The sequence below is a fragment of the Loxodonta africana genome, chromosome 10 (genome assembly GCF_030014295.1).
Source record: "Loxodonta africana isolate mLoxAfr1 chromosome 10, mLoxAfr1.hap2, whole genome shotgun sequence".
Lineage (NCBI taxonomy): Eukaryota > Metazoa > Chordata > Mammalia > Proboscidea > Elephantidae > Loxodonta > Loxodonta africana.
This window is the reverse complement of record NC_087351.1, coordinates 107596121-107608864: the sequence shown is the minus strand read 5'-3', so window position 1 is coordinate 107608864 and position 12744 is coordinate 107596121. Positions and strand designations below refer to the sequence as shown.

At 48.9% G+C, this 12744-nt stretch overlaps 1 protein-coding gene across 1 annotated transcript; it reads left to right on the top strand.

The window, feature by feature from the left end:
* Positions 1-594: 594 nt before the first annotated feature.
* On the top strand, positions 595-12744 carry SERPINA12 (serpin family A member 12). Its single transcript, XM_003408590.3, has 4 exons — positions 595-1599; positions 3744-4014; positions 8569-8716; positions 12542-12744. Exons 1-4 carry the CDS (start codon positions 966-968, stop codon positions 12731-12733), a joined length of 1245 nt encoding a protein of 414 aa, XP_003408638.2. The 5' UTR covers positions 595-965; the 3' UTR covers positions 12734-12744.

Sequence of the window (12744 nt, the reverse complement as noted above, 5' to 3'; positions counted from 1 at the left end):
CCTGTGAGTGGTGTCAAAAATGGGAGGTTGATGGAAGGAGCAGCAGTCATGGAGCCAGGCAGCCTTGCACTTTCCTCCCCAAGACACCATTCCCTTCTCTTCCCTGGAAAGGATGTAGGGAAGGAGATTTACCCAAGACCTGGGTTCTCCTAGAGTGGATATTTGTCACTAACAGACCATGCGATCTTAGACAAATGGCTTAATTTCTGCAATTTGGTCAGAATTCTTTTGGCTGTAGGTAAACAAACCAAACTCAAACTAACCAATTGTAAAATTTATTGGTTCATATAATGTGGAAAAACAGAGAAGAATGGACTTCAGGTACACCTGGATCCAGGGACTCCAACAATGTCATCAGATGTGTGTCTCCATTTCTCTCTTTCCATCTCTATCTCACTTCTCTTGTTTACATGTGGAAATCACGGCCATATTTAACATCATGATTATGTCATTAAGCCAGTCACCCAGAGTTGAGAGGGCTTTGCATTCCCTGAGAAAGATACTGATGGAAATGATTTTGGTCTCACTATCTATCTATCTATCATTCCTTAACCAATCCATGTGGCAATGGGATGGACTATTATGATGGTCTGGCCTGAGTCACATGTGCACACTGTGGGGTATTCTCATCATGGCCCCATAGAGTAGAGAGGGGCAGTTTCTCAAAAGAATCAAGGTACTGTTACTATAAGAAGGGGAGGAACACAAACAAGAGCTGTTTCCTATAGTCAGGCTTCTCACTTATGAAACAGGGACAATCATTTCTCATCCCATGGGTGATTTTTATAGGTTAAATGCTATATGCATGTGAAAGTACTTATAAACCACCGTGCACAGCACACTGGTCATTGCATTAGTTTTTCCGTCCAGTCTTCCTTGTGGAAAAGATTGGGGCAATAGAGCTCGTGTTTCGTTTGTTTTCTAATTTCCAGTCTACTTTTCAACAGAACAATTTCCAAGGAAAAATGAACTCCACACTGGGTCTGGGCCTGCTTCTAGCTGGCCTACTGGCCGTGAAAGGTTTTCCACAGCACCACCTCTCTCCAAATAGTCATGTGGCTGTGAACCAGGCCCAAGCATGGAAGGGAAGGCGGGCAGCCCAAGAGCTTGCAAGGCGGAACACAGACTTTGGCTTCCAGCTCTTCAAGAAGCTGGCCGCTAAGAGCCCTGGGAGAAACATCTTCTTCTCCCCCTTGAGCATCTCCACAGCCTTCTCCATGCTGAGCTTAGGTGCCCAGGGTTCTACTCTGGATGAGATCAAGCAGGCCTTCAACTTCTTTGAACTGCCAGACAAGGATCGTCACGAGGGCTTCCATTACCTCATCCAGAGACTGAACCAGGGGGACCAGGATATCAAGCTGAACCTCAGTAATGTGCTGTTCATAGAAGAGAGGCTGCAGATACAGCGGAAGTTTCTGGCAAATGTCAAGAACCTATACAATGCGGACCCTGTTCCCACTGACTTCCGGAACTTAGAAGCTGCTCAGAAGCAGATCAATGACTATGTGAGTCGGAAAACTCATGGGAATGTAAACAACCTGATCAAGAATATAGATCCCGGCACTGTGATGCTTCTTGTAAATTCTATTTTCTTTCTAGGTAAGGCTTGGGACATGTCGGCATGAAATGATTAATAGACTTAGATTAAAAAGCTGGGTTGGCCACTCGCTTGCTCTGTGACCTTGAACTCGTATGCAATTAATCTCTCAGAACCCCATTTTTCTTGTCTATAAAACCAGTGTCATGATACGTAGCTCATAGGACAGTTATTGGGATTCTCTTTGTAAAGGGAGCTTTGTGAAGTCCAAATTATCCTCTATATCTGCAGTTCCATTATAACTGATTGTCCTAACACAATATTGGTTGTAGAGATTGAGGTGATATTCTTATTCCCACTTTTTAGGTGATAAAAGTGATACTCAGAGAGAAAGATTAATTGACTTACTCAGTGTTACACAGCCAATTAATGAGGTCAAGACTAGAACCCGCTTCTCTTGGCTTGCGGCTGCACACTTTCCACCACTCCAAGTAAGCCCTTAGCATGGTGATGGCTGTGGTGATGATCACTGTGGTGGGAAACTTGGTCTGTTTATCAGACTTTGTTTGTAGAGTCCTCAAGTCTGAGTCTGAGAGATTGAAAATAAGATGGAAGCATGTTCCAGATTCCAAGATTCATCCTCCACCACCACACACACACACACACACACGAGAATCAGAGTCCAATACCCCTCAGGCCAGCCAAGATCACTGTGAGCTTCCAGCAACATGGCTCTGAATCTGAAAGCTCGGGTCCCCCCAAATCCAGAGGGAGACTAATGGCTAGAGAAGAAAAAAAGGGTGATACTTGTAGACTGATACTTCTGTCTGCCCAGAACAGAAGGGAGAATCTGGAATTTCCCAAAGTTCCTTCATCCCCTAGATCAAAACAGGCACAAAAGCAACAATGACGATGCTGATGATGACTAGCATTCCCTGAACACTCTCTGTACACATTCGCTGAGATATACTGCCTTATCCCACTCAGTCTTACAGCAGTCCTGTGATCAGCAGTCTATCATCATTCGCACCCTCCACATAAGGATGCTGAGGCTCAGGGAGATTGAGACACTTGTCTGATGTCATACTTCTAGAACAGCAAAGCCAGGGTGTGAACGCAGGCAGTTGGCCCCAACACTGTGTAAGGGCACAGAGTGTAAGGGTGAAGGCAAAGTTCTCACCCCTTTCCTCTTGGCTCTCTGGGACTCATACACACTGCTTTCTCAGTTTTATACAAAAATGCAGTTAAACTGCCTAGAAATTATTTTTATTGGAGTCAGTAGCTTTCTGTGCAAATTTCACCATAAAATTTGATCACTTTTTGTTGTTTTTGTTTCGTTTTGTTTGTGTCTCTACCATACTTTGCCCATCATGACCTCTGCTACCACAGGTCTTCCAATTTAGCCTTGTCCAATTTTTCCGATCTATATTTTGTAATGTTTAATTATTCCTTAAATATTTAGTCAAACCAACTGGTATCATGTGCAGTTTTCGTTGCTACCAGGTTTATTTTGTGTCAGTTATTTCTACTAAGTCCATCTTTTTACAGGTCAGTTCTTGTGGTTTTGATGTTACCAACAAGATGCCATTTTTTATTGTGCAGTTTTATTTGGTTTGGCTGTGTCTACTGAAAATATTCATTGTGAATTTGATGAAAGACAGGGCTCTTGTATCCATTTCTTTCAGCAAAGAACATCATCAGGGAAAAGGATCAGCTCTGAGATTATGCTCACTTAGATCAAAGCATCCGCAGGTCAAAATGAAGGGCCCAGATGCCCAGCTTTGGGTATTCACGGATCCCCAGCAAGCTCTCAAGAGCAATCGGCTCCTTTAGTTTTCTCAGCCCCACGGGAGACTGGCTCCTTCCGGGGATGACTTAGAATACAATGTAGCATTTTTACTCAGGTCAGACCCAAAGAGTTCCTATTGAGTGTAACCCAGTCCCCTCTGCTAAGACAATCCCAGGGCTGTCTCAGCCTCAGGGCCACCCAGGCAAAGGGAGCCTGCAGCTCCCATCTCAGTCCTGATTTCCTTGAGAACTGATAACCAGGCCCTGAGACCAGGAGCCTTCAGGGCATGACATGGGGGCGGGATTCCTGTGGACCTTCCCTGATACTGCACAGCCAACAAACCTGGTGGTTTTCTCAGTCCAGTCACCTCTTTTGCCTCCAACACTCATGGTCACATTGTCCTTCTTCAATCCTAAGGCAGGTGGCAACATGAGTTTGATCCAAAAGTAACCAAAGAAGAAGACTTTATGCTAGACGGAAACAAGCCCTTGAAAGTGCCCATGATGTTCCGAGGGGGCATGTACAAGGTTGGCCATGATGACCAGCACTCCTGCACTGTCCTGGAAATGCCTTACAAGGGAAACATCACCGCCATCTTCATCCTTCCCGACAAGGACAAACTGGAGAGAGTGGAGGAGGCCATGGTGGCCGATGTATTGGACAGTTGGAAAAAAATAGTCACGCGAAGGTAAAGAGGAAGCCCGGTACACCCAGCTTCTTCCTTCTTCCCCCTTTCCTCCAGCTCTCTTTACTTCTTCCATCACGGATTTATTGAGCAACTATCCTGTGGCTGGGTCCTATTCTAGGCTCTATGATGAACTTATATTTTGGTGGGGAGTAGATGAAGACAAATCATATGAATACAGTTGAACACTTGCTCTTACAGGGAGATGTATAAGAATCGTGGGAGCACAGTGGATGGAGCAAAAAATTTGTCTGGAGGGTGGTGGTCAAGAAGGGCTTCACAGAGGAGGTGGCATTTGATCTAAGGCTTCAGTCTGTGTGGAAGGAAGAGGAGCTATGGAATCCTAGGCAAAGGGAAACCCCAAGGACAAACACTTGGGTGTCAAAGGGAGTTGTGAGTTGTTCACTGTGGATTGAATGATGTTTTCCACTGTGGCATCACAACAAAGCCAAGGAGTGCGTCCCAAGTAATTTATAACTAATAATGGTCAAAGAGCTAAAGTGAGTATTTTTCTTTTAAAGCATAAAATTAAAACAGACTTAAGGTAATACCTACGGAATCCCTCTCAGACACTTGTCTACAGTAGATTTTCTTGGGATGGTAAGGGCTGGGGACTTGGTGTCAGTGTGGACATGCAAGGTGCCTCAGAGGCAGAGGTAGGGGGTGAGGAGGAGAGGACAGTCCCACATATCAGAGACAGTGTCAGGATGTCCCCCTCTCCAGCTCTTCACTTTCTCTCTTCCACCTTGCCCCCTCCCACCTTTCCATCCCAAAGGCCTTTTGAGAACCAACCCTGGTCGTGCCTGATGCACTTTTAGATGGGAGAGGGTCTGAGAGAGGTGGAGACAAGGTTAGGACTGAGCTGGGCTACCTGTGAGTGATAACGGAACTGAGCTGGGTCTTCACTCTGGAACAAATCCTTAGAGGAATGGCAAAACAAATTTCTGATATCTGGAGTTAGCTGAAAGCTCGTGGAAGGGGAATTCTGGTTCTGAATGTTCAGATAAAGTCACAGTTCTGTGACGGGCAAAAAGCAGCAGGCTAGGTGGCAGGCTGTCCCATGGGAGCTTTTGAGCCTTCAGCTATGGGAAATGGCTTCAAGAGCCAGGTGCTGAGGCACTCCTCCATACTCTCAGATGAAAACCTGGGGGCTGCAAGTGTTGGCAGAGCCTGGGCCCTGAAACAGGAGTAGGGGCCTGGGTTCCAACTCCAGCTGAGACCCGGTTTTCCCATTTATGATGTAAACTCTCACAGGACTGGATTAATGAGAGGACTGGAAGTCCTGGATGGTGCTAATGGTTAACACGCTCCACTGAAAACTGAAAACCCTGTGCGGCTCAGTTCTACTCCGACAAGCTTGGGGTTGCCATGAGTCAGTCAACTTGACAGCAGCTGCCATTTTTTTAATGAGGATTAAAATGTTCCTTAGCACAGACTTGCCCACAGGGGGCGCTCACATCTCCATCTCCCTCCCATTGGTAGAAGAGGCAGAGACCCAGGCTGCTCAGATCTTCTGAATCTCAGGTTTATGGACTGACAGGTGTCGGAAATCTGATCCTCCCATCGCAGGGTGAAACCCAAGGTGGCAGCTCATCTCCAATGGTAAGGGCACAGCCCTCTTAACGTGGGGATGCCCCAAAAGGGGCAGGCCGTGTTCTAATAGGAATCTTAACATTCAGAGAGTTGTATCGGGGGGCCTCTCCAGCGGGCGGAGAAGTGTGAGTGTAAAAGGAAGGAGGAAAATGGGAGGGATTCTGGGCCCTCACCCCTACTTCATCCAGTTGTCCCAGCTTCATGCATCTTTGACTCTATAGATTACATTTCCTTTAATATTCAAATGATAGTGGTTGAGACTGTGCCAGTGGACTGCTAGAACTTGTCATCTTCAGTGCGCCCCACCCCCTTCTCCAAGTTATTCTGGTAACTCCCCAAGAGGCTGTGTCCTAGTGCTGGCACTAGGTCCTCTTGTTCCCCTCACCAAGCCTCCTCTCTGCAGTCTCCATTGCTGAGGCTACCATAAAGCCATTGCTAACCATGCCCAGATATTCTTAAGGGGCCATCGCCATCTTTCTGGCTTTAGGAGAGGGTCCTCTTCCCTTTGCTCCTCCCCCACATGTGGGTAGAGCCTCTGTGACTTCGTGCAGGCCAGCTCAGTCAGGCATTGCTGGAGGTTTTGGGGGCACTGAAGCCAATGTCCCTCACAGGGGCCCGGGGATAACTGACAGCACACGCAAGTGGCTTCTCATGGAGTCCAGGTGCCGGCTGCTGTCACCATCTCTTTCAGAGTGCCCCATGTCTAGCTCCTGGTCTGCCTCCATTGACAGACTCCCACCCGGTCCACCAGGGCTGCCCCCTGCATCTCCGTGCCTTGAGGTCAGGAGGACCTTGGAGAGGACAGGCGAAGCCCCACCTCTCCGATCACTTCCCCCATGACTGACCTACACCCTTCATGGGAAGCTCCATGCCCTCTCACAGGGCAGTGAATTTGTCCCTGGTTCCAGGAGGGAAATTAAGAGTCATCGGAACTTGATAGGTCAACATTCCTACATTCTGTGCTCATTCTGCCTGGGAATCAAGTTTCTTCTCTTCTGCAAGCAGGGAGACTCGTCCTGACCACTTCTGCCCATGCTCTATGGTGGAGTGAAGTGGGGGTGAGATATTCCTGTGTGTTCTTTCTTCGGTTCCCCATGTTTTGGAAGGCCTAGAAGAGGCCAAAGAGGAAAATAATCTTTCCTTCCCAAGAGACATAACCAAGTCAACAGACACACCTAAAAGATATGCCTGGTGCACACCTGGGAATGACATTGGAATGTAGGTTGCTGATGACTTCAGGGTGGCCTCTATGCAAAAGGCAAATACTGACTTTGTATTTGCATGATTGGAGGTCTGCTCTAACTCCTGCCCAGGAGAAAAGTTCAGTGTTTCCTAAGGCCCAAAACTGCTGCTGATTTTGAAACATCCATTTTTCTGTCAAAAACTTTTCAGTGTCCACCCCAGCCAGGGTACTTTGTCACACTTTTACGTATTTATTCGGCCTCTTTCTTTTAAAATAACATTTGGGAGAAAGTTCTGCTAAAAAGTTTTCAAGCCACTCCTCTGGGCTAGAAGTCAGCAAACTATGGCCTGTGGGCCACATTTGGCCAGCCCCCTATTTTGCTCACAGGTGCATCTTAATTACCTAAAACAGCACTCAGTATACAGTAGGGGCTTAATAAACATTGTTGAATGAATGAATGAGTGGAAAGGTAAATTTGGGAGTCATTGGGCATGTATATGATATTTAAGACATGAAACAGAATGGGATCCCCTAGGGAAGGAGTAAAGATAGACGAGAGAGAAAAATCAAGCTCTGATCCTTGGAGTACCCCAACAATTAGAGATGGGGGATGTGGTGCAGCCAACAAAGGGCAAGAGAAGGAAGAGGGAAACCTTGAGGGATTAGATTTGGATTAGAATGCTCCATGAGGGAGGAAGAGATCAACCAGTCAGGCATTCCTGGAGGTTTGGGGGGTACCAAAACCAACGAGAACTGGCCTCTGGCTCTAGCAAACCGAGGTCCACATCGACTCAGTGAAGGGCTGTTTTGGTAGAATGTTGAGGACAGAAACCTGACTGGAGTGGGTTGAGGTGACAATGGAGGAAGCGGAGATGCCTTTTCAGGGAGTTTTTCTGTAAAAGGGAGAAAAGAAATGGTCTGGAAGCTGAAGAGATGACTTAGGGCCGAGGGAGAAGTTTGTTTTTGCTTCTTAGGGTAGGAGTTATCACAGCAGGTAGTCTGCTCCTAAGAATGGTCAAGTAGGTACCACTTGTGGAAGGAGAGGAAGCAGGCTAGAAGGAGGTCTTTAGAATGACCAGAAGAAACGGGGTCCAGGGCCAGGTGGACAGGGATGGTACAGGTGCCTCAGGGATGCTTGGCACCAGGCTCTGAGCCAGGAGGCTGGTCCGGGTCACGCCCACAGAGTTTGTGGGGCTGCTAATTCAAGGGCAAGAAGAGGAACATTTGCTGGTCACTGACTGCCTGCAGCCCACTTACATGCTTTAGCACTCTGTCCTGTGGATACAATGCTCATCGTCACCATTTTTGGACAAGGGGCATTGAGAGAAAACATGATCTGCTATCAGACAGAGCTCATGAAAGGCAGAGGGGATTTGAACTCAGTTCTGCCCAACCACAAATCTGAGCTCCTGCTGCCTCTAGCGTTTAGTCTGCTGGGGTCAGCATCGGCCCAGAGGGTGGGCACGGCTGAGTTTGCAGTGGGGGAATCCTCAGTGGCTACAGGTGAGGGGACCCTGAAAGCGCAGGGATTTGACAGCCCATCCAGTAGATGAGGGCTCTGAGGCAGGCTTGGTAGGAAGTAGGGACATAGATCAGAGAATAGAGGGTGTCTTGAAACTAGGGTCCCAGAGGGTAAGGAGTCCCTTCTCATTCCATGGAGAGAGAAGATCTGAGGCCCTTGGGGCTGGGAGCCCAAATGTTTCAGCTCATCACCACCCCTGAGGCCTGCCCTGGATAATGGTAGGACCCACCACTTACCTTTGTCACTTCCAACTCCCCAGGGTTGTAGACGTGTCCGTGCCCAGGTTCTCCATCACTGGTACCTACAACCTGAAGGATATCCTCTCCCACCTGGGTATCAGCAAAATCTTTGAGGAGAACGGTGACCTCACCAGGATCTCCCCTCACCGCAGCCTGAAGGTGGGCGAGGTAAGCCTGCCGGGAGCAGAGGAAGCCTTCGCACAGCCCTGGGCGGGGACAGCTGTCACCGTGCTGTGCAGCAGGACCTGTCCACCAGTTGTCAGGCTGGGCTCAGATCCCACCTCTGCCCCCTACCAACGTGTGATCTCCAGCAAATCACGTAAACTTCCCAAGCTTCGTGTTTCCAACCTCTGAAATTGGAAATGTCAACCTCCTGGTGCTATCTTGAAAATCAGTTCAGTGCCCCAAACATTTACTAAGCACTTCCTATAGGCCAAGGGAGCCCTGGTGATGCAGTGTTTAAGAGTTCGCCTGTTAACCAAAAGGTTGGCAGTTCAAATCCACCAGCAGATCTTTGGAAACCCTATGAGGCAGTTCTACTCTGTCCGATGGGGTTGCTATGAGTCGGAATCGACTCGACGGCAACGGGTTTGGGTTTTTATTGGTTTGATAGGCCAACAAAGGAACCCTGGTGGTGCAGTGGTTAAGTGCTCAGCCGCTAATGAAAAGGTCAGCAGTTTGAACTCACTAGCCACTCAGTGGGAGAGAGATGTGTCAGTCTGCTTCTGTAGAAATTACAGCCTTGGAAACCCTCTGGGCAGTTCTACTCTGTCCTATAGGGTCACTATGAGTTCAAATCAACTTGATGGCAATGAATTTGGTTGGTTTTGTTTTGTTTTGTTTTTTGGGGTTATGGGCCAACAGCAACATAGGCCTGAAACTGGTCTAGGTTTGGCCCAGACCCTCTCTCAAAGACCTCACAAGTTCATTAACTTGTAAACCTGCTCTATGTGAAGAAGAGATACGCAAGCAGGGGGTCTCGTGGTCTCCAGAAAGGGTGAGCCTCTGCCTGTTCGGGGCAAACAGAGAGAACCAGAGTTAACAGGTACAATGCAGCGTGACCAGTTAAATTTGAATTTCAGGTCTGCAATGAACAATTGTTTAGTATAAGTATTGCGTGGGACATACTTACACCAAAAAAAAAAAAAAAATGCTGATCATCTGAAATTCAGATTTAAGAGGACATCTTGTATTTCATCTAGCAACCTTACTTTTGGGTTAAAAGGGCATTGAACTGTGCCTTGAAGGAGGGGGAGAGAGTTCAGCAGGAAAGGATAGGAGTGGAAAGGGTCTTCCAGTAGGAGGAACAGAATGGCTGAAGTCTGAGGGTGGGGATACACAGGATGTGTGTCTATGTCAGTAGTGGGAGTGAAGGCGGAGGCTCAAGTAATCTGGGAGGGACCAGGTTGTAGAGCTAGGCAGGCTGATCTGAGTCAGTAGGCACTGAGGGGCCACCAAAAGTGTCTGAGCAGGGGAGGGCCATGAAAGTGCCTAACACAAGTGTGTGGAATGTGTGCCTAGTACGTGAATGGGCAGGAACCAAGCCTCGGTGGTGTGGCGAGAAGATGCTCTGAGAAGCATTTCCAATACAAACAGGGTTCATTCATCATTCAGCCAACTAGTACTAGGCACCTCCTATGAGCCAGACCCTTGCTGGGGACACAGAGAAATGGACCTTCCCTCCGGGAGCAGACACACTATTTCTCCACAGTCAGTGGGTAGTGGGCAGTATGGGCAGTCCCGTGAGAGCCCACAGGAGGCCCCTACCCACCACCTTGCAGGTGAGGCTCAGGGCAGGCAGGTCATGGCCTGAGCTGAGATGTAGAGACGCCTATGAGCCACTCCAGGGATAGAAGTTACCATTCACTTGGCACAGACGGCATCAGGCATTGTGCGAAAACAGCTCATTTCCTCTTCACCATCATCCCCCGGCTGGGTGAGGAGTGAGAGATTTGGGAAGGCCAAGCCCCAGGTCACCCAGGTATGCTAGTGGCAAGAACTGGATTCAGACTGAGGGCTGCCAGCCTCCATGGCCTCCCCTGGGTGCTAGAGGGTTAAACACCCTGCAGGGTGGTCAGCGCTGGCTCTGAGGCCTTGGACTGGCCCCATTGCACCCTTCCCCCATGGCTGCTGAATGGGGGTATCTCATGGGGAACAATAATCACTTGGACTTTTTGAAGAGCATAAGGAGCCTTTAGGAGTTCCTGGGTGGTGTAAACAGTTAATGCAATCAGCTGCTAACCAAAAGGCTGGAGGTTCAAGTCCACCCAGAGGCACCTCGAAAGAAAGGCCAGGCAATCAACTTTTGAAAAATCAGCATTGAAAACCCTATGGAGCACAGTTCTATCCTGACACACATGGGGTCGCCATGAGTCAAAATTGACTCAAAGGGGCCCTCAGAAGGCACACCCCCTCCAGCCTTCTTGGCTGAGGGTTCTCCCACCAGCTCCCCACCACCTGGGGCTGGAGGCCTCATTTTACTAGCTGGGGACCTTGGGCCATTTCACCTCTCTGAGCCCCTGTTTTTATCTGGACCATGGGGACGTCTGACTGTACTTCTGGGGGTCCCCGTGAGTATCGTGTAAGGAAATGGATGTGGGAATGTTTTATAAGCTCTAGAGTGCTGGGGGTAAGCAGCCTTCTCTGCCTCACTTCCTCCTTCTTCTTGTCCTCCCCAACCATGCTTTCTTGTGGGGGATCCTGGGGAACTCAAAGTCTCGTAGAATTTCCTGACTCAGGAGTCTGGCAGAGATCTTTCCCCTGAAGAACCTCCTCCCCCAGTAGGCTCTCAGGCCTCATGGCAGAAAGGCATCTTTCTTTTTCAGAACAGAAACATCAGACCCAGGAAGAACAGCTACCTGGCTCTCATGCCACCATTCAGGGGGTGATCCACTATGCTGTTGGGGTAGCTCCTTCCTCAGGGACTCAGCCGGCTGCCTGTTGTAGGGACCCACCAGAGCACCCTGGCGCCAGCCCCACAGCCGTGGGGAGTGCATAGGACCTCGGGCTCTGAAGCCAGACTTCAGGCCTCTAGTTCCACCTGGACTCGGGGCAGCTGGGTGACCTTAGGTGACTCATTTTCCCTGTCCAGACCCCCTCATTCCTCTGTAAAATGAGGGTTTGCAGATATCTACGGTTCTTCAACTTTACTGGGCAAGACCCCTTCATAGCTAAAACAGAGTCATGATTTGTTGTCCTACTTGCAAGAAGAGGGAAAACAGTTAATAGGGTTTTATTGCCTTTAAGATTCCCTCTCAAGGATGTTCCATAACCATCCAATGCCAGCCACCCCTTCTCTGTAGGCCTGTATTACATTCAACAGCTTCTCTTTTCTAGAGCTGGGGTGCTGATAGCTGTGATTCTGTAAGGTAAACATGGGGTATTTGCCTGTTTTCTGCAAGTAAAACGGTTAGAATTTTGTACAATAGAATGACTATATCAGTATTTCACCAGAGGCCCATAAATTTCTCAGACTCAATCAACAAGTCACAGGTGCTGATGCCTTTTGGGGCTTATCTGGGACCCGAGTTGCCTCAAACAACTAACCAGGAATCCAGCTCCCCCTCAACTATCCACCCGGTAGGGGACCAGAGCGTGGAGAGAGCTGGAGGCCTCAAGGTAGAGGTGCCACCACCTCCCTTCCATCTAGCTCAGGGTCAACAGCCCCTTTCTGCCATTAATTATGGTTGACACTTCCATGAAATTCATGGGAAGGATAGCAAACCCCACCCTGTCTTCTGAGCCCCCATGATGGGTGCCCCGACCTGCACCATATGCCCAATCTCGCTGCATCTGCTTGTTGGACACCCTTCAACAATGGCAGCAGAAAAGCCAGGAAGCCCATGGTGGGAGTGGGTGGTACCAGCCAAGTTATTGCTGTGTGGGTGACTCTGGCCATGGCCTGTCTCTCCCTTGGCCCCTTGCTGGCCTCTGACTAGCCATGGTCTCTGAGGGTCTTGGCCAGCACAGACACCCCCTCACTGGTTCCCTCAGGTGTTCCACAAGGCCAAGCTGAAGATGGACGAGAAGGGCACAGAGGCCGCGGCGGGCACTGCGGCAGAGACCCTACCCATGGAGAAGCCAGTAGAGGTCAAGTTAAACAGAACCTTTCTGATGATCATCCAAGAGGAGAACACAGATTCCATGCTCTTTCTGGCGAAGATTGCCAACCCTAACGGGACATAGGGAAACGTTCC

Excerpts from the sequence above, each read along its gene's own strand:
- SERPINA12 (XM_003408590.3), top strand. The coding sequence starts at position 966 with ATGAACTCCACACTGGGTCTGGGCCTGCTTCTAGCTGGCCTACTGGCC. Across the intron at positions 4,015-8,568 it reads AAAAAAATAGTCACGCGAAG|GGTTGTAGACGTGTCCGTGC; the intron begins GTAAAGAGGAAG and ends CCAACTCCCCAG. Across the intron at positions 8,717-12,541 it reads GCAGCCTGAAGGTGGGCGAG|GTGTTCCACAAGGCCAAGCT; the intron begins GTAAGCCTGCCG and ends TGGTTCCCTCAG.